The 19,747-nt window shown below is 58.2% G+C and overlaps 2 protein-coding genes across 7 annotated transcripts in view; one reads left to right on the top strand and one right to left on the bottom strand.

The window, feature by feature from the left end:
- The first annotated feature begins 3,514 nt into the window (after nt 1-3,514).
- Nucleotides 3,515-8,870, top strand: NGB (neuroglobin). The gene is made up of 4 exons (XM_046008948.1): nt 3,515-3,847; nt 5,258-5,369; nt 6,197-6,316; nt 7,714-8,870. Exons 1-4 carry the CDS (start codon nt 3,759-3,761, stop codon nt 7,846-7,848), a joined length of 456 nt encoding a protein of 151 aa, XP_045864904.1. The 5' UTR covers nt 3,515-3,758; the 3' UTR covers nt 7,849-8,870.
- Nucleotides 8,871-14,321: 5,451 nt separating this feature from the next.
- The window catches only part of TMEM63C (transmembrane protein 63C), a 129,785-nt gene continuing 124,359 nt past the window's right edge, over nt 14,322-19,747 (bottom strand). For 3 of the 6 annotated variants that reach the window (XM_046007622.1, XM_046007621.1, XM_046007623.1), the window contains exon 25: nt 14,322-17,277. In XM_046007622.1, coding sequence (XP_045863578.1) covers nt 17,074-17,277 — 204 coding nt within the window. In that variant the 3' untranslated portion in view covers nt 14,322-17,073. Of the gene's footprint in view, nt 17,278-18,645; nt 19,680-19,747 lie in introns of those variants that run through there. The other 3 variants (XM_046007624.1, XR_006818636.1, XM_046007625.1) reach the window with 3 other exon arrangements.

The following is a 19,747-nucleotide window of genomic DNA, read 5'->3' on the forward strand; positions in this document are numbered from 1 at the left end:
TGCTCACCAGAGGCCCCATCCCGCCAGGGGTCTTCTGTCGTGAGGAGTGACGCTAAGGGTCCAAAAGATGGGAGATATATTGGCAGTAGACGGGGGAGGAGAGGAGTAGCCTCTCTGTGAAGTGGGGGCGGCCTGACTCCCCCGCCCTCTGGGGACCAGAGTGGCTGGAGGGGCTAAGGAGGGGCTCATGCAGATCTTCAGGGCATGGAAAACACCAAGTCTGGGCCGGTTGGAAAAGGACCAAACACTTCTCTGCCGGCACAGCTTACTTTCCCGAGCCCGACGGCTCTGTCACCTGATCCTCATGAAGGCACAGCGAGGTCAGTTGGTTGATCAATCTCTTTAAGTTATCTGCCTGAACATCTGCCTGAACTCTGTGATCAGTCAATAGCAGGGCCAGGACTGAGCTCCAAGTCGGCCTTTTCTGTTGTTCCAGCTTCGTTCTGGGGCTAGAAGCCCCTTCCCAGAACAACCTGGAAAGCCTGGATCCCTTGGGGAGAAGGCCCGGACGCAGCTCAGACATGTCCAGATTTAGCGTGGTCCTTTGTACTTGCTGCTTAGTGCATCACAGCTGACCCGGGGGCCGGTGTTCGCTGCTGGACCCAGCCCAGTCGTCTCTCAGGAAGAAGAGCCCTGAGAGGTGGCACTTGCCAGTTTCCGTGGTGTAGATACTCCCACCATGGCCCATTTCAGGCTACCATCCTGATGTCACTATGCGAGATTTTGGCAAGATAGCTGTGTACAGCTGGCTCTCTGAGGCCACCGAAGAGCCAGCTCTGGGACACCACTGACCCAGACCCAGGGCCCTTGGCTTGGTCCCAACTGTGGACACAGCTCTTGCTCACAGTCTGCCACAGTGGAGGAGGCAGTGGGGCACAGGGGCCTGGAGAATGGGCTGGAATCAGACTTGAGGGCAAATCCCAGCCCCACCGCATACATCCGTGGGATCTGGGGCACGTGACCACACTCCCAGGCTTCTGTTTCCTCCAGTGTAACCAGAAGACAACAAATGGTACCTCCTCGATAGTGGTCTGGTGAGGATGAAGAGTGAATGATGTAAAGACCCTTGCAAAGAGTTGGGACCAGATGGCCCAGTGGACGCTGGCCCCGTTCCTGTTGCCGGCTCCAAGTCAGCGAGCACTGGCTCTAGAACAGCACTCGCCTCGCCCCCACTAGAACCTGCTGCCAGGTCATGGGCAGATGCCAGGCAACGACGGGAGCTCCTGTGACTTCTTCAGCCCTCCGACATGGACTCAGACCCTCTGTCTCCTGGTCGGAACACCCTCCCTCCCCCTGGGCCCTGCTCAGGCCCAGCCAGGTTCTCAGGTCCTTTTTCCAGGGAAGCAGAGATTACAGCACCCTGAGCCCCCTCCTCCTGCCTTGAGACAGAGTGAGTGCTGCCTCTACCACTTACCAGCTAAAGCTATTAGCTGCCATTAACTTCTCAGACCCAGACCCTGTCCAAAGGTCAGAAAGGAGACAAGAAGTTCCCCAGTGTAACTCTTGCCAGGAAGTGCACACTGAGTGGGGTGGGAGGCCTTAGGTAAGCCAGGTGACCTGCACAAGGCATAGGGCATCTGGGCACTGAAAGGTGAAAGTCACCAGAGACTTATGTGGCCTTCCCCCCAAGACCTGCGGACCTGGCTGCTGGGCCATGGATACTGAATGAGAAATCCAGCCCCCAAGTAACCTAGCTTTCCTCTCCCTTTTGCCTCCAGTCCCTTTGTGCTCATATTTGGGGATCTAGGACTCTTTTTTTTTTTTTTAAAGATTTTATTTATTTATTTGACAGAGAGAGATCACAAGTAGGCGGAGAGGCAGGCAGAGAGAGAGAGGGGGGAAGCAGGCCCCCCGCCAAGCAGAGAGCCCGATGCGGGGCTCGATCCCAGGACCGAGCTGAAGGCAGAGGCTTTAACCCACTGAGCCACCCAGGCGCCCCGGGATCTAGGACTCTTTCGGACAAATCCAGGCTGCCTTACCCTTGCTCTCCTGCTCAGCGCAGAGACCCCAGAGGTGTGTGGGGAGATGGAGAAGAAAGGAATAGGGTATACTCCAAATTCCTGGGCATGGAGCCTCAGCCTGTTCATGACCCCTGGCCCAAATACTATCTTGTATCCATGAACCAAAGGAAGTGGGCTGAAAGGCTCCTTGAGACCCCACTACCCGGCCCCCTTAGTGAGGACACTCAAAGAGAGAATCAGGGAGGCTGAGAGGAGCTGGGCTCAGAGACTGGAAATAATGAAGGATAAATGAGATAAATGAGGGTTTGGCTCTCCAAAGCCTGAGCGACTAGCGCTGGGCTGGGGCCAGAGGAACTTCCATGCTTGAAAGAGAAAGGCTTTGGGGTACCTGGGTGGCTCAGTCAGTTAAGCCTCCAACTTGGTGTTTTGTTTTAATATTTTATTTATTTGACAGAGAGAAATCACAACTAGGCAGAGAGGCAGGCAGAGAGAGAGGAGGAAGCAGGCTCCCTGCGGAGCAGAGAGCCCGATGTGGGGCTCGATCCCAGGACACTGGGATCATGACCTGAGCCGAAGGCAGAGGCTTTAACCCACTGAGCCACCCAGGTGCCCCCCAACTTGGTCTTTGGCTCAGGTGATGATCTCAGGGTCCTGGGCTTGAGCACTGGTGTGGGGCTCCTTGCTCAGTGGGGGGTCTGTCTCTTTCCCGCTGCCCCTCCCCCACCCCCTTAAAAAAAGAGAGAATCAAGCTTGGGCCTAACAGGTGGTCAGCTTCATACCCTGAATGAAAAGCATGAGTTCTACTACCTGAACTTCAATTTAAAAACAAAATAGTACTTCTATTTAAAATTTTAAAAAGTCTATTGAAAATCGTGGAATAGAATGCTGGAACTCAGCTCCCTGGATGTCCAGGTACTGCAGTGGTCCCAGCTGCCCAGCCCTAGTCCTGGCCCTGGCCAAGCAGAGCTGTGGCCAGACTGGAGCTATCTCAAGAGCCCGCAGGCCTGACTGGAAATGGGGGCGGTCCTGGCCCTGGCCCTAAGATGTGAGAACCCTGGTGTGCAGGGACAGGGGTTGGGTGTGGAGGTGGGGGTTGCCTCCATCAGACCCTGAGTCGGGTAGAGGGCCTCTCCAGCCTCAGCCTGGTCACGCAGGCAGGTGCTCGGCATCCCCTGGTCCCACGTGGGGGCAGAAGGAAGAAGAACCTGTGGCAAGGGGGTGGCGAACTCTAATGCCTCCAGGTAGCACCTGAGGGAAGCTTGTGGAGAGGTGGCACGCTTGTGGAGAGAGCCTACCTAACGCGGTCAAGTTCAGTTAGTGCCCTAACCAGCAAGTGGTGGAATCATCACCAGTTTCCGGATGAAAAACTGAGGCCCAGAGAGGCTCGACGATTTCTGTGAAGCTCTGAAGCCCGGGCGTTTCCCCGGCCACCAGGTCGTCCCTGGCCACAGCCGGTTGCCCAGAGATGAGCTCCTTGACGGACGGAGGGGGGCGGGGGCCGCGGTTGCTTTAAAGCGCCCGGGCCGGGCGGCGCGGGGCGGGGCGCTGTCGGAGCCGCGGGGCGCAGGGCGCAGCGGCCGGAGCGGGGTCCCCGGAAGCACCAGCCGGGAGAGCACGGCGGGGCGCCTCCACCTGGGGCGGGGAGGGAGCGGTGGTAGGCCCCCGCCCGGCGGGGGAGGGAGGCGCCGTACGGGGGTGCAGAGTGACCCGCGTCGCCGCGGAGATGGCGCGGCACGTGCGGTGACGGTGCCCGCGCCCCGAGGGTCCCAGCCTCGCGCCCCGCGTCCCCGGGCGACCATGGAGCGCCCGGAGCCCGAGCTGATCCGGCAGAGCTGGCGGGCGGTGAGCCGCAGCCCGCTGGAGCACGGCACCGTGATGTTCGCCAGGTGAGGGCTCCCCGAGCGCCCCGGGGGTGCGGGTGGCGGGGTGCCTCGCCAGAAATGGATTCCCGGCGGCTGAACCGGAAGGGTCCGGAAGGGGAGGGAAGGTTGGCCCGCTGCCCTGGCGCCGGGGCCCTTCCAGATGCGCCAGAGGAGCGAGCGCAGCGAAGGGTGGCGCAGCCCCTTCTGTGCTCCCCCCAGGCGGTGGGCGCGCTTGCGGCGACTCCCCGGGGACGGGCGGGGGTCCTCCCCGGCGGATCTCCTTCCACTCTGGCCAGCAGGCGCTGCTCCCGGTGCTGCGCCCCCTCCCTGGGTCGGCTCCTTAGTGCTCAGTCTTTGGGTGGTGCCTGAATTGTCCCCCCCGAGGGCTCATGCTGGAAGGCTGTGCGGGGGCTCCTGAAGGAGGGCACGGTCCAGGCCCTAAGGGTGCACACCGCCAGCAGCCAGCAGAAGGGCAAACCTTTCCCAGGGAAGGACTGGGCTAGGATAGGAGAACTGCTAGGGCAGGGATGATAAGACCCCCATGGCTCACCACGGGGGAGAGGGGTGCCCAGACCCCAAGGGGAAGGGAGGCCAGTCTCCAGCCTTACCCTGAGAGTCTCTAGGTAACCCCTCAGTCATCTGCAGAGGCAATGGTCTGTCACCATGGTTTCTCAGGAGTTTGGCTCCCAAAGCCAGCCCAGAACTCCTGAGGAGGCTTTTGCAAAACCAAAAAAAAAGGGGGGGGGAGGGGAATGCATTTGCAGGGCTGCACAAAAGCCCGACAAGCCCTTTAGAAGGGACTGAGAGCTTCTGCTTGTGCCACGGTTTTCTCGGTGGGTTTAGGGACCCTCTGTGGTTCTGCTACTTCCGAGCTGTGTGACCATAGGAAGGTTACTTAAACTCTCTGGGCTTCTGTTTCCTCCTCTATAAGACTGGGATAACAGTTATACCTGCTGCTTAGGATTGGGAGGGATCCGTGAGTTAACCACACGTGAAGTATTCAGTGTCCAGTAAGTACAAGGAGTTCTTAATAGTTTGTCATCACTGGCCCAAGCCCCTACAGACATGATGAGACTAAGAGGTTCTGACCAAGAGTGGAAGGGAGAGACAGAGACAGAGACAGAGAAGGGAAGAGAGAGAAAAGGGCTTTCCTATTTGAGGACCCCTTCCTCTCCCAGCCCTCTGAACTGTTTATAGAGGGGCTGCTGTATGTCGGGTCCTATGAGAGGCCTGGGGACTCATCGTTCTTTTCAGGGTGCCCCTCGGACCGGTGGGAGAGGCAGGAAAGAGGTGCCCGCAGAGCTGGCAAAGGGGTCAGGGCCAGGTTGGAGGGTGTGCTCTGGCTTCCAGCTGAATCCCTGCCTCCCCACCCCCCAGCCCGGCACCACTGGGCCCCCAGGGCTCCTGGGGCTGACGCCTGGCCTCCCCCCACAGGCTGTTTGACCTGGAGCCCGACCTGCTGCCACTCTTCCAGTATAACTGCCGCCAGTTCTCCAGCCCGGAGGACTGCCTGTCGTCCCCTGAGTTCCTGGACCACATCAGGAAGGTGAGGCGGAGGTGGAACAGCCTGGATCCAGCAGAAGATCCTCCCAGGACAGAACGGGAGGCTCGGGCTAGGGGAGGTTACTTCTGCCCTGGCCTGGTCTCATTCCCCTTCTCCTGTCACCCCGTCCACTGCCCTGCCACACACACACACACCCCTGCCACCCCGTGCTGGAGGCGTCTGCTCCTTGCTGGCTGTGCTGAGTGGGGCAGAGCCTCAGCCAACTGGTCCCTGCTCCCCCCTTGCCCTCAGCGTTGGCACTGATCCACCAGGGGCCGTCTGCATGTGACAGCCAAGCTGGGGTTCCCTTAGAGGCTCGTGACTCTCACAGTGCCTCAGTTTCTCCTCGGCCGGGGCAGACAGCACCATCCCCCTGCCATGCTGCGGGCCCTGAGACCCTCAGAGGAGAGGAGCTGCCTTCACAGTGTAACACATGTAGTCTGGCCACATGTTGAGGGCCTGCTCTATGTAGGCACAGATTGCCTTGCATTTCTTTTCTTTTCTTCTCCTTCCTTCCTTCCTTCCTTCCCTCCTTCCCTCCCTCATTCCTTCCTTCCTCTCGTTCTTTCTTGTTAAGATTTTATCTTATTTTTTAAAGTTATCTGTACACCCAGTCTGGTGCTCGAATTTACAACCCCGAGATCAAGAGTCACACTCCACCAATGAAGCCAGCCAGGTGCCCCATGGCCTTGCACTTCCAGATCCTGGAATACAAGGTCCTGGTCGACCTGTCCTACTCTTGGTTGGGGCCCGCCAGGTTCTGGACTATGGTTGTGAGCAGATGGGATTGCTCTGGCCTCTCCGGTTCACTGCTGCCTTGGCCTTGGCAGGTGATGCTCGTGATTGACACTGCAGTGACCAATGTAGAGGATCTGTCCTCACTGGAGGACTACCTTGCCGGCCTGGGCAAGAAGCACCGTGCCGTGGGTGTGAAGCTCAGCTCCTTCTCGGTGGGTAGAGGCACTTCCTGACCCAAGGCCACCATGCTCCCAGTCCTCCCTGGCCATCTGTTCTTTCCCCCCATTCCCACACCCTCAGATGACTAGGGCTGGTGGGCTGCAACTGATACTTCCGTGCTTTGTGGCCCCTGGCACTGCCTTCACCTCTCTGAGCCTCCAATTTTTCTTCCCTGGTGTGGCTTTTCTTAGGACCATGGAAAGTTCAAGAGCCCCTGGGATTAGCCAGTCTGCTTGGTTTCCTATCGCTACGTATAAAACCATCCCAAGCAAACGATTGCTCCTTTCTCTGGGTTCAGTGGGGGCAGTGCTTTTGTTCCACGTGGCGGGCCTGGAGGCTCTCACGTACTGCACTCAGCTGGGGGCTCAGCTGGGCTGCTGCATCCAGGATGGCCCGTCGTCCTTCAGGATCTCTTTCCCTGTGGGGTCTCGTTATTCTGTGGCCTCGCTGAGCTTCCTTGCATCCTCTGGGCTGGATTCCCAGAGGGCAGGGCCCCGGTGTGCCTGTCCTCTTCCAGCCCCTGCTTGCATCCCTCCTGGTGACGGCTCAGGGTGGAGGGACCCCACTCAGAGGGCGTGAATCCTCGAGGTGTGGTTCCCTGAAGGCTGCTGACGTGACAGTCTACTCCAGAGTCCCCTTCTCTCGCCAGATGGTCAGCACCCAGAGGAAGGGACAGAGTTAGTCTTGTCCTGTCTCGAGCACTGCCACAGTGCCTGGTCTTTAGTGGATCTTCTGGATCTTCAGTAAATATTTCAGTATCTCAGTAAATATTTGTGGACTAAGTAAATCGTATTTTGTTCTAACAATAACATATGAGAGCCATTATTATTCTTGAAGGCTTACTGTGTACAGATGCTGTGCTGTGCTTTCTATAGATGATCTCATTTGCTTGTCCCGGCAATCCAATAAGTTGGAATTTTTACTTTCCCTGTTTAACTGAAGAAGCAACTGAGGCTCAGAGAGGTCACAAAACTTGCTCAAGGCCACACAGCTCATAAATGGCAGAATAAGCAAGTGAACCCTGGTCTGTCTAGTTGCAGAGTCTGGGCTCTTAATACCATGAGCGAAGCCTTGCAGGGGAGGAAATGGAGGCCTGGGGGCAATGACTTTGCTTGCTCTAGGCTGGGAGCTCCCAGGCAAGGCCTTGGCCCCAGTCATGGGGTGGTTTAAAGGCTGGGAGTGGAGTGAAATGCTTCAGTCACTATAAAGTCTCAGATTTAGGGGGAAAAGTGGGTCCCATATGGTACCCAAGGATGGGGACAGAATCCTGCTTGGGAAGCATGGACCCCATGCAGGAGACAAGAAGGGTCCAGGCCTCAGTCTTCTCATCTGTGGAATGAAGCAATGCCTCCCGCCTTCGGGAATGACAAGGTGTCTCTTGCCTCTGCAGACGGTGGGTGAGTCCCTGCTCTACATGTTGGAGAAGTGCCTGGGCCCCGCGTTCACACCAGCCATGCGGGCCGCCTGGAGCCAGCTCTACGGGGCCGTGGTACAGGCCATGAGTCGAGGCTGGGAAGGCGAGTAAGGGGCGCGGCCCCTGCATGGGGGGCCTCCACCTGGCAGCCGCCATCTGTTTGTGTCTGCCTGTTGCTCTGTGTCTGTGATAGCCCAGGCTCCCTTAGGCCTCCCTGCATCTTGGTCCTTATCCCCTTGGCTGTCCTGGGAGGTGACAGAGCAGGACTGGGTCTCCGTCCCCCTCACCTCCAACTGTAGATAGGGGTGGCTTTTCCTTCCAGAAGGGGATTTCCCTGCACTCCTAGTAGCCTCTTCCTCGCCTGCCTTCTTTCCCCCTGGCATCCCCTCCTCCACTAGGAGAGCAGTGTTTGGTCACAGAGGTGGCACGGGGCTGGGAAGGTGGAGAGCTCGGATAGCATAGGTGCTTGTCGTCCGCCCTCGTCAGGGGGGCCTAGGCAAAGCAGGGGACTGGGTGGCAGAGCTTCAGACCCCTTCCCGTTTTACCTGCCTTCCATGCTTTTCGCTCCCAGCGGCCTTTGCCTTTCACAAGTAAAGAGGAGGGACTTTGTTAGCCTTCGTGGTAGAATCCCAGGGAGTGGGAGCAGGGAGTCAAGGGAATTGCTGAGGACGGGAGAGCTGACCTCATCTGGGTCCCAGATGCCCCCTGCCAGGGTAGTATTCCTTTTGCTGTATCCCGTTCCCCCATTCAAGCTGCTGCTGGGAGCTCCTTTAGCACCACTCTGCAGGAACAGCTAGCCAGCCCAGGGAGGGGGGTGGATGGGGAGGGGGAAGTGCAAGGAAGGAGGGGTGATTTCATTTCAAAGAGCCAAAGAGACCTGAGTTCCGGTGGCTCTTCCCCACCACCCCCTCCAGCAGGGCTGGGTCTTATCCCCCCCCCCCCCAACCTCCTTTCTGCCACTACTTCCCCATGTTTAATACCTGCTGCGTGCCTGGACCTAGGCTGCTGGACCAGAGAGAGAGTGGCCGGAGAGGCCCTCCGCCCTCACCCCAAGCTGTCTGCACTTACCTTCTGCTCCGCGTGGTGGTTGTGTAAACTCATGAGGAATAAACCTGCTCTGTGTGCCTCTCTGACCTGCCGGGACTGGTCCTTTCTTGGGTGTTGGCTTGTGGCTAGAGGAAGCTGCAGGGCAGGGGACCTAAGGGCAAGGTGGGAGGATGGAGTGGGGAGGGCCGAGGCCAGGGTGTGTATAAGAGAAAGGAAAGGCATGGAGAAGGCCAGAAGCCAGTGGTGGAGATGGAGCCGGGGGTCTGTGATGGAAACTGGCTGGTAGGGCACCAAGCTCAATTCTTCTTCCTCTTGGGTACGGAGCCAGACTACATTTCCCAGCCTCCTTTGCGATTAGGTGGGGTCATGTGATGGAGTGCTGACCAATGGAATGTATGTATGGACATGTGCACCCCCTCAAACCCCTGCATGCTCCTCTGTGTTCTGTGATCCCTCTGCCCAGCCTGATGCACAGCTTACAGTGACCTTGAGGGCCACGTGTTGAAGGTAGCAGAGCCACAAGGTGGAAGGAGCCTGAGTTCCTGACGTGCTGCTTGGAGGAGCATACCCACTAATCAGAAGTACCCGGTAGGACCCAGGAGCTTCTCCATCCTGTGCAACGAGGACTCACCCATTTTGAATTTTATAGGAAAGAGACATAAACGTCTATTGTGTTTGTGCCATTATACATTTGGGATTGTTTTGTTCCAACACACACCCAAGCTAATCCACGATCTGAAGCAAATCACTGGTCAGGTGTCTGGGAGCCCACCTCCTGGGGGACAAGGTCAGGCCAGGGAGAGGAGTGGGCCAGGTGCTGGGGCAGCAGCAGAGGGCCCCAAAGATTCACAGGGTCTCTGAGGAAAGCTTGCAGACCTTTCCTGGTAGGACAGGTGCCAATTCCAGATGGGCTTTTTAAGGAGATTAAATGGGTTTACCTTTCCGGAGTTGAAGAGCAAGTGTGAGCATGTGTGAATGTGTGTGTGATCAGGAGGATCGGGCAGATGGGGGTAGAGACCCAGCCAGGACCTGGGGACAGGCAGCAGCATTTAGAGTGGGTCTCACCTGAACAGGCTGTGAATGGCTGGAAGGCCGCACCTGGGCCCACTGGTGTTGACCTAAGACTTTAGTTTTCTCAGCCCAGACCAATGTTGCTGGTGCCGCCAGGGCCTCCCTAGCTCCCTGCTGGAGCCTCGTTTTGGGTAAGTTCAGGTGACCGGGCCTGGCAGCCTGTGTGACTGCGGACATCGAGCCTGGGGCATGTTAGGAATGCTTTTCCCTGCTGTGGCACCGCAAGCATTTTCGCTGGAGCCCAGGGCTCTGGGGAGAGAGGGCCTCCTCCACCGTGAGCCCTAGTAACATTGGACACTCGGGGGGCCATGCCGGGCCTGCAGCTCCCAGATGTTTCACTGGGGTGACCTTGTTCTGAAAAAGCCCATCAGCCTTCTGTGCCCTGGAGCTTGGGCCATCCTAAGCTGGGGTTGTGCGTGTGTGCATGTGTGTGCGCATGTGCGTGTGCCTGTGGTGGGGTATGGTTCCTCCTCCTCTGCTCCCATCTCAGCTCTGAAGCTTCTCCTGTGTACCTCTGCATTCTGCCAGCCCCCATCTGCCTTCTTCTACAAGGGGCCATCCCTTCCTCAGCCCTTCCCTCGCCAGCTACCACCCTGCTTCTCTACTTCCTCTGGTAGCAAAACTCTTCCGAAGGGTCTTCCCTCGCCGTTCTCCACAGTCCTGTGAGACAGTGGGGACCTACCTCAACCAGGCTTTCACGCCCGCCCCCTTCTGTTCCACCAGGCTCCCCCAGAACCTCCGTCCTGCCCAGGTCAGAGCCTGAGTCCCTGTTCTCACCTTGCTCCTCTGATCAGCGGCTCTTGGAAGAATTGATCACTCCTTCCTTTTAAACTTTTTCTTCTAGAAAAATGTCACATACACAAAAACCTGAGCCTAGTGAATCTCTGTGTGCCCTTCACCCAGCATCGATGTGAGCAACTCCAGGCCTCCCCCGCCCCCTTTATTCTGTGGAGAGGTTTGGTTTTTTTTTAAAGATTTTATTTATTTATTTGACACAGAGAGAGAGATCACAGGTAGGCAGAGAGGCAGGCAGAGAGAGAGGAGGAAGCAGGCTCCCCACTGAGCAGAGAGCCCGATGCGGGGCTCGATCCCAGGACCCCAAGATCATGACCCAAGCCGAAGGCAGACGCTTAACCCACTGAGCCACCCAGGCGCCCCTATTCTGCTAGAGAGTTTTAAAAGTGAATCTCAGACTTCGTGCTCTTTCCCCTGTGATGATACCTTTTCCACCTTAATCTGCGCCATCAAAATACCTGCCAAGATGAGCAGTATCTCTTAGCATCGCCTAACACCTGGGCTGGTTCCAGATTCCCCTGATTCCAGATTCCCCTGATATCTTTTGCAGGTGGTTTGGTCAGTCAAGGACCACACATTGCCTCTGGCTCAGCCTCTTAAACTTCTCATTCTCAGCCAGCCCTTGTCCCGTCACCCTATGCCTTTGATCTGTGGGAGAAACCCGCTCACTTGTCCAGTGGCGTCTCAGCGTTCTGAGTCGGCTGATGCTTTCTTGGGGTGTCTTTGAACTTATCCTCCGTGCCCCGTAGTCACTGTCACGTGCGGTCAGCACTGGGTGCTCCCTGCTTCCTTTCTGAGTCCTTTTCTTCCCCCCTTGGATTCCAGATGTCAGGGTCTCCTGGTTTTCCTCCTTCATCAATGCCCGTTCTTCGTGCTCCCTGAAGATTCCCCTCCTTATCTGCCCTGGACCCCCCTGGCCTCCAGCTCGGGTCCCAGACGGTCCGGTGCTTTACACACCCCGGATGCCGATGACTCTGGTCGCATCTCCAGCCTAACGCTCCCCACTCCAGACCCGTATCCAGCCCCTGCCCAATGTCTCTACTATGCGTTTCAAGCATGACATCACCAAAGTAGAGCCTAGTATGTTCCCTGACAGGCTCCTTCCAGCATCCTGTACCTTGGTAAACCCGTTTATCCAGCCATTCAGGCAAAAGAACTGGGAGCCCCTCCGCTCTTTCAGACCCCACATCTAATCCGTCCACGAGTCCTCAGACCTGTTCCGAGCTTTCTCTTTCTCCTTATTCCTTGCCCCAGTCTTGTCGGAACTACCATGGTGTCTCCCTGGAGGCCTCCTGCAGGGTTTTGTCCTCCACGTTGTCTCCACCGAGAGGCTGCAGTGATCACCTCGGAGCCTAAGGTGATCACATCTCTCACCCACTTGGAATCCTCCAGTCACTGGAGTAAAGCCCAGGGTCCTGCTGCCCTCCCAGACGGCCTCCCCTGCTGCGTATTTATTTCTCCCGGATCTGCCCCCCACCCCCTCCAAGCAGCCCCCATGCCCCCACGTCTCACCTCCAGAGCCTCCCCACGTGCAGCCACTCCCCACCCTTCCTCAAAGCCCTTGACCCTGCTGACATCCGCCATACATGGCTTATTGCATTTATAATCTTGCAACCCAAATGGGAAGATTGCCGTGAAAGCCATGTGGGGCTCTGTGCTCAGAGGGGAGAGGAGCGGCGATCCTTCAGGACTTGTTGATGAGGACATGTTTGTCCCTCCGGCTCAAACAATGGTCCTTGTTACAAAGTAAGATGATGATAACGGAAGTCCTGAGGGTGCTAGGGATTAATCGCTTTGAAGACAGGAGACAAATGTTCGGGCCTGTGGATGGCCTACCCGCACCGGACATCTGAGCTCCCTGGAGGCCTTCCCAGCCTGCGGCTTTGTCCTTAGATACGCTGCCGGCTGGCACGCTCCAAGGAAGACACAGCGGGAGGGACTGAGACCAGCTTCCCCCCTTGCTTGTCCACAAGAGCCTTGCCCTCTATCCTCCCGGACACTAGAGTCACCTGGGGGGGGGGTTTGTAAAATAGGGGTGCCTGGGGCCCACCCCAGAAACTTTGGGTTGCTTGGGGATGGGGCATGGACACTGGGATCGTTTAAATTCTCCCAGGAGATTCTCACTTGCAGCCAAGGTGGAGAATGGCAGCACCCGCGGCTGGAGATCTGCAGGACTGTGGGCCCAGGGCCCATCCGATGTTTCGAAAGCAGCCCTGCTGAGAAAACCGTGCACTGCCTTCCTGTAAGCCAGCTCCCTCCGCTCCCCCAGGGCCTGCACCAGAGCTGACTCGGGAACCTGGCTGTGGCCAGCTCGGTGTGTCCTCGGGACAGACCTGAGCTCCCCCCAGCACTACAGAATTAGGTGGTGGGGAGCCAGTCCTGGAGGAGCCCGAAGCCAACCCAAGGTTTGGCCTCCGGGCAGAGGGTCTCAGAGTCCAGTGGCCTCCTGTAGCCCACAGCCTGGCATGCAGTCAGGGGCTCTAATGCCCCGGTGGGCCCAGCCCTGTCCGGTGGCATTCCTGGACCTCTCTAGCACCAGGCCTCCCTCTCGGCCTGTGCCACAGTCCCATGCCCAGCCCCGCTCTATCAGTCTTCTAGGCCTCCAGTCCTGCTGGCCCGCTGATACAGACTGACCAACCCCTACCCTCCCTTTAGGACTTGACATGGCTGGAGCGATAGCCGACCCTTTGCAGCTTCTTTGTCTGTCTGTCTTACCCTGAGCAAAGTCCCCTGAAATGTCCACTGAACCAAGGAATGGCTCAGAGCTGTGATCTGGGGGACCCTGGAGGCTGTCAAGGAGAGCCTGAGAGACAGCTGTTGTGACAAGATTTTGAAAATCCCAGGAAAATGTCCCTGGTCCTACAGCTGCCATCAGCCCACCCCGAGACGGTCCTGTTGTCCCAGGGAGAGGTGAGGAAGGAGGCCTCCCCCGTGAAGCCCCGTTCCCTCTGTCCCCCCCGAACTGAGTCTGTTCCACTTAGTGACATGACAGAGTAGCTGTCTTCCTACCCCTGTTTTCGGGACCAGCCCAGGGTCACGGAGCTGGCTGCAGGAAGGCCAGAACTTGGGTCTCCTAGACCAGGACAGGCGCCAACCTCCCCCCACCTCAGGCCAGCAGGGAATTTCCCCCCAACTTCGGTTACAACAGCAGACCTAACTAGCCTTTGCCAGACAGCGTTTCTTATCCCATTCTGGCCTGACAGCCCCACGTACCTCCCTAAGGCCCAGCCTCTCTCCATTCCCCCCTGTCCTTGTGCTGCCGGCCGTGGCCGGTGCAGACCTCGGCCCTGACTGCCACTTTTTCTGGGGGCCTCCCCTTGAAATCTTCATTTTTCAAGCCCAGCAGCTAGTCTAGCCAGTGGCCCACTCTGGGGGGCCAGCACTCACCCTGGGGCTTGTGCTGCCCGGGGGAGGCTGCTCAGTGGCTTCACAGGTAGCTCTCGGACTAGGAAGTCCTCTGCTCCTGCCCAGGGGTCTCTGAGCACACCCGCAGCAGAGTGAGTGGGGCTGATCTCCCCATCTCTCCAGCAGACCAGGCACAGGGGCCTGGGAAGGCCTTGGAGATTGAAGGCAGGAAGCAAGGGAGAACACTGCAGCCTGGCAACCTCAGGGAGGCTCATCCCTTAGCAGCTCTGGCTCCTTCCAGATGCAGAGGTACAGGCCAGCAGAGGTTGGGAGGACTTGTTTATTCAAGGCACGGTCATAGCATTAGTAACAAGAAGGTTCGGCATTCTGGCACATTCCTTTAGTGGTGGTGGCCAAGGGAAGCCCACACCCCACACGGGGGGCCCCGGAGGATGCAATGCTGCTGATAGGCACTTTGCTTCCAGAAGCATCTCAGGAAGAGGCAGGCAGGCAGGCATGAAGCTTACTCTTGGCCCAGTGGGGCACTTCTTAGAGGCTCTAGGCAATCCCGGGTTCCCTCAGAGACAGCCCCCTCCAGAAAGAATCAAGTCTGAGAGGTGGTGCTTCCGTGGAAGGTTGGGCAAGGATAGCTGGGAAGAGGGCTGGGGGTGGGGTCAGACAGTGGCGGGTGGAGGCCAGTGGGTGAGACGCGCGTTGGCTGAGAGGGCAGGCCAGAGGGGAGGTGCCTGGAGGGGGCCTGGGTGTGGTGCGAAAGGAGCCGAAGTATGGCCACCGGCCTTCGCGGTGACCACAGAGATTGAGAAGCTGCGGGGAGGGAGCCTGCCAGTTGCCCTGGGTCTCCAGAGTTGAGAAGTGAAAGAATTCTGGAAGTTTCCCAACATTTCCACCGTCTTTTCTCAGAACCAACCGCACTTGGCTCAAATGCGGAGGGGCGAACCCCCCGCTGTGCTCCCATGTAGTCGGCTGGCTGGGCTGGGACCCTTTCCATATGCAGCATCCAGAGGCTGCCAGGGGGGCAGGGGACAGAGAGAGGAGGGACAGTGGCAGAAGCGGCAGGAATAGTCCAGCAGGGACTGCGGGGATTGGGGCAGGCGCCAGCAAGGAGTGTCCAGGGAAGGAGAGCCTGTAGGCCAGCTTCTGGCAGGGAAGCCACACGCACACCAAATATATCTTCTGGGGGGTGGGGAGGGCCTGGAGCCGGCCACCTCCTCATGAAATGGGCAGATCTCCCGGTTGGGGCCCGGACCACTGCTCTGGAAGGGACCCTTCCCTTTGTTGGCTGGTGAAATGATAGGAGAAGGGGGCCCTGAGGGGCCTCTCGGCTCATGAGGGACTGGCTGGGTATAATTTCCTCCTTATTCCTAGCCGGGCAGGAGTGGGAGAGACTGTGACTCCCCAGCTGACTCAAGCTTTCTGGAAAGATCCCTCATGCCAAGGTCTGGGCCAAGCCCTGGGGGTGTGGCAACATTCGCCTCTCGGGGGCTACCTCTCGAAGTGAAGCCTGGAGTGTCTGCAGCTGAGGTGTGGGCACAGGTGGAGTGGGGGGAACCCCAGGTGGTCTGGGTTCAGGGGCACCCATGTGCCTGGGACCCGGTGGGGAAGGCTCAGGCGAGGTGAGCCTGGGGCCGGCTTTCGGCAGGGTGGCTGTGGGGACCCACACCCTGGTGGGAGGGAGCTCAGAAGAGCCCTAGAGCACGCAGACCCCTTTCGACTTGGCTCCTTCTGGTCCCCTGAGGCCTCAGCCAGCCCTTGCCTGTGTCCTCCCCTGCTGTGCCACTGGGTGGTCCTGATGGGGGCCTGTCCTCAGAGGCGGAGGTCTGCGCCCCGCTGGCTCTGGTAAAGGGGCTGGGTGTCCCCAGCATTGTTCCTACTCAGGAGTCGGTCCCTCCAGGTCTTGCCTGGTGGTGGCCCTGGGAAGGCAGACTTACTCCCCCAGAAAAGGCTTCTCCATGGAGGACACAGCCCCCACCCCCAGCCCATTCCTGGCAGTGTGTCTGCAGTGCCTGGGTCAGGGCCATGCTGGAAGCTGCTCGAATGGTCTTCGGTCCAGGATGCAGGTGGCCCCGAGAGAGGAAAGGTCCACTCGGGATACCAGGGAACGGCCTGTGCCTGTAGCCTGAAGCACTCCCGTGCTTCTTACCCTAAATGGCTGCCCACCTTGGCTATGCTGGGGGTCCAGGTACTCGGGTGGGTATGAGGCAGGAGCAACTTCCAGTGGCCACATCCTTGACCTTGAGGGTCCTCTCATTAAGGCCTGGGGGTTGGGGAGCTGTATCTGGTTTCCTATCACCCAGCGTCCGGGGAGAAGACCCCGCTCCATGGACTCTGCCTCTGGCCCTCCTGCCTTATAGTAACCAGCCGAGGTTGCCTTCATCAAAATGCACACAGGTCCCGTTTAATGAGCCCCGAGGGATCACGTCCCAGCTGCCCTTGCAAGAATAGGAAGGAGGAAGGTCTGTACCCTGCTGCTCCCGGGGATGGCCGCCAAGGGGCGGAGGACCAGGAAGGGTCTCAGCTGGCCCTAGCTCCGGGTGATCCCCGTGATGGGGCCGTTCTGGATGAGGCCCTGAGCACACCTGTGCGTCCTCAGGCCGCAGGGGAGGGATCAGAGCAGGGCTGGGGTCGGGACGGGAGCCACCTTGGGAGCTCCTCAGCAGGGCAGCTGGTTAAAGATTGGCAGAGGCCCTGGAGAGTCTTCAGCGGGCGTCTTTCTGCCTCCTCCTTTACGCACACCTCCGCTCTGACCCCGGGAGGGTCCCTCAGCCTGCAGTCTCTGTGCCCAGGGCTTTAGCCACCTTTCCCGAGATGCAGTGCCCGCCTGTAGCCTTCATCCCACCCCGGGCTCCCTCTGCACTGCCCAGCACCTCCCATTTGAGCTGGTCAGCAGGTCCGGGCCTCCGTGTGGCCAACAGCCGGGGCGCAGGTGTCTCCGTTGAGGCCTTCCCAAAGTCTGCAGGAGGTAGTAGGGAGGGCCGAGTGGCCCTCCTGCCTCCCCCTGCTGGGCCCTCCCCTGGCCGCCGCTCCCGTGGAGTTGCCAGGTGGAGGCCTTGGGTCTGGTCAGTGATACTGGCTCTGGCCCTCCAGTTCCAGCCCTTCCTGGAACTGGGCGGAGCCCAGCTCCGGTGCAAAGCCCCTCACACCACTCTCCTCTTCGTCCTCCTCCTGCTGTCTGTTCATGGTGCCGTAGGTGTGCCGCGCGGGGGAGGAGGCAGGGGACAGGTTCATCTCCGGCTCCTGCAGCACAGTGGCCACGTACATCTGCTTGGGACAGAGGGGAGACAGGCATGAGGCTGCACCTGGGGTTGGGCCCTGGGCACAGCCTCACACTCATGTCCTGCCCCCCGAGCCTCTACCCCTCTTGAGCCACGAATCCTTCCTTTGCTCCCAGCAGCTCGAGGGAGAGAACCTTCGGCCTGCCTCATCATTCAAAGGGCAACTCCGACTCCGAGGGTGAGTCAGCACAGGCCTCCTAGCCCCTAGCCCACTGCTCCTTCAGCAAGGTTCCAATCATTCTTGCTTCCAGGTCAGGCTGAACCCGGGGGAGATGATACAAGGCTCCCTGATCTGGGGTCTGGAGAGACCCCCATCCCTGAGCTAGTGCTTTTCTTAGTACAGCCTAACAAGTGCAGCCACACCTCCCCTGGGGTGTGTCATCGGCTGGCCTGTGAATCAGGATTTGAAAAGGAGACTGCTGGCCGAGGTCTTGGCCATGGGAACTGTCAAATCCAGGAATGGTCCCGGGAATGCCTGGAAGGGCAGCGGAATAGAAAAACAGGAAGTACTAGGGACAGAGTTCTTTGTCATCCTCCGAATCGATTTTACACCAACTCCTTATTTTGAAAACAGGAGATGATGGGATAGAATCTTTTCCTGTAGGAATTGATGTCAGTGAAACCAGAGCAGAGTCCTGGTTGACGAGGGAACACTTTTCCTCCAGAAGAATCTAGATATTTGCAGCATTCCAAAGTAAACCCCGTGTAAACCTTCTGGTTGTAAACCTAAGGGACAAAATGGTAACTGAACAACAGAGGAGCCGCTGTTGTCCCCCTCATCCGGGAGTCACCAGCATCCTTTTTTGGGGGGGGGATGGGATAGTCTGTGTCTCCTGGACAAAAAAAAATTATATATATACCCGAGAGAACTGACAGTAAGTTATCAGTCGTCATCTCTGGGTGGTGGGATTATGAACTCTTTATTTTCTTGGTTTTGCTTCTCTGTTTTTTCCCCCATAATTATCTGCAGTGTTCAGATATGACCGTGGTTGTCGTGAAAGATTAAGAAAATCAATTCCAGGGATTTTTTTTTTTTTTTAAAGCTCAAGCTTCAGAATGCAACTTCAAACTGTGTCCTGCCCCTGCTTTTCTCAGTAATGCCCTGGGCTCTCAATTAGTTAACCGTGTTGAACCTCAGTTTCCCCATTTGTAAAATAAGGACAAAGACCCCCTACTGGGTGGGCCAATCCTATCCTAAGGATTAGGAACTGAGAATGGTGGGGCGCCTGGGTGGCTCAGTGGGTTAAGCCGCTGCCTTCGGCTCAGGTCATGATCTCAGGGTCCTGGGATCGAGCCCCACATCGGGCTCTCTGCTCAGCAGGAAGCCTGCTTCCTCCTCTCTCTCTCTGCCTGCCTCTGCCTACTTGTGATCTCTCTCTGTGTGTCAAATAAATAAATAAAATCTTTTAAAAAAAAAAGGAACTGAGAATGGCAAAGTCAGGTTCTAAGAAGATTCCAGAGGGGTCGTCTTGCAAGGGCCCCTGGGGAGAGATGCTACCTCGAGAGAGACCCCTGCTCTGATGGAGACTTTCCAACACCGGCGTCCCTTCTCCCCATCACCTCCCGCAGGAACTCTGCCCATCTGGAGCGTCCCCCACCCCCCAGGTGAGGCTGAGCCACTGCTGGGTCTGTGCATTTTCCCAGCTCTGCGACCACCTAAGGGCTCTGTCTCCACCCACCCCTCTGGGCCCTGCTGCCCACTCCGCATTTTCACCACGCCAAAAACTCTCTTCCGGTGCCCACACGCTCCAGATTCTCTCTTCCGGGCCTTGGCACAGGCTGATCCTCTTCCTTGAATGCTCTTCCCCCACATCCTGCTCCGCCTAGCAACCCCTCCTCCCACATTCCTAGAGTCGGATTAGACGTTCCCTCCTCCGGGAAGCCTTCCCTGAGTGCTCAGGGTGGCCGGGGTCGCTTCTTCCATGCTCCGGCAAGGCGCCCTGGCGTCGGGGTACCCAGCTCAGAGCAGACATCGGTGGCTCTGCATCCACGCTGGAGGCAGGGCTGTGAGCGAGCGCTCGGGCCTCTCCAGGCTGAGCCACGGCGAGGGAGCCAACAGGCCAGCCTGCCGGGCCCCCTCATTCTGACTTGGCCTCATTTCTTCACACGCTGAGGGGCTCGCTCATGTGGCGCTGCCACTGCCTTACCCTCGGTGCAGGCCTCCGATCACTCCTGCCGCTCTGGGCGCGCCGCTCGGCCTGGCATCTGTGCCCTTGGAGGCAGCCTTCGGTCCTGAGGCCCAGCCCCAGCACGTCCCTGCGTCTATATGACTGATCTCGCTGTGGCTGGGCCCGCCCTGACCTTTCTCTTCCTCTTTGAGTTCCTTTTAGGGTATGTCTGGCCTCTTCTGTCTTCCCATCCCTTCAGCCACGGCCACGGCAGCAATTTGACCTGGGCCAAGTCCTGCTGTGTCAGGGGAGGGAGCCCAGGGGGCCCCCACCTCCTCCCCAGGCCCCGGG

The sequence above is a fragment of the Meles meles genome, chromosome 6, assembly GCF_922984935.1.
Source record: "Meles meles chromosome 6, mMelMel3.1 paternal haplotype, whole genome shotgun sequence".
Taxonomy (NCBI): Eukaryota; Metazoa; Chordata; class Mammalia; order Carnivora; family Mustelidae; genus Meles; species Meles meles.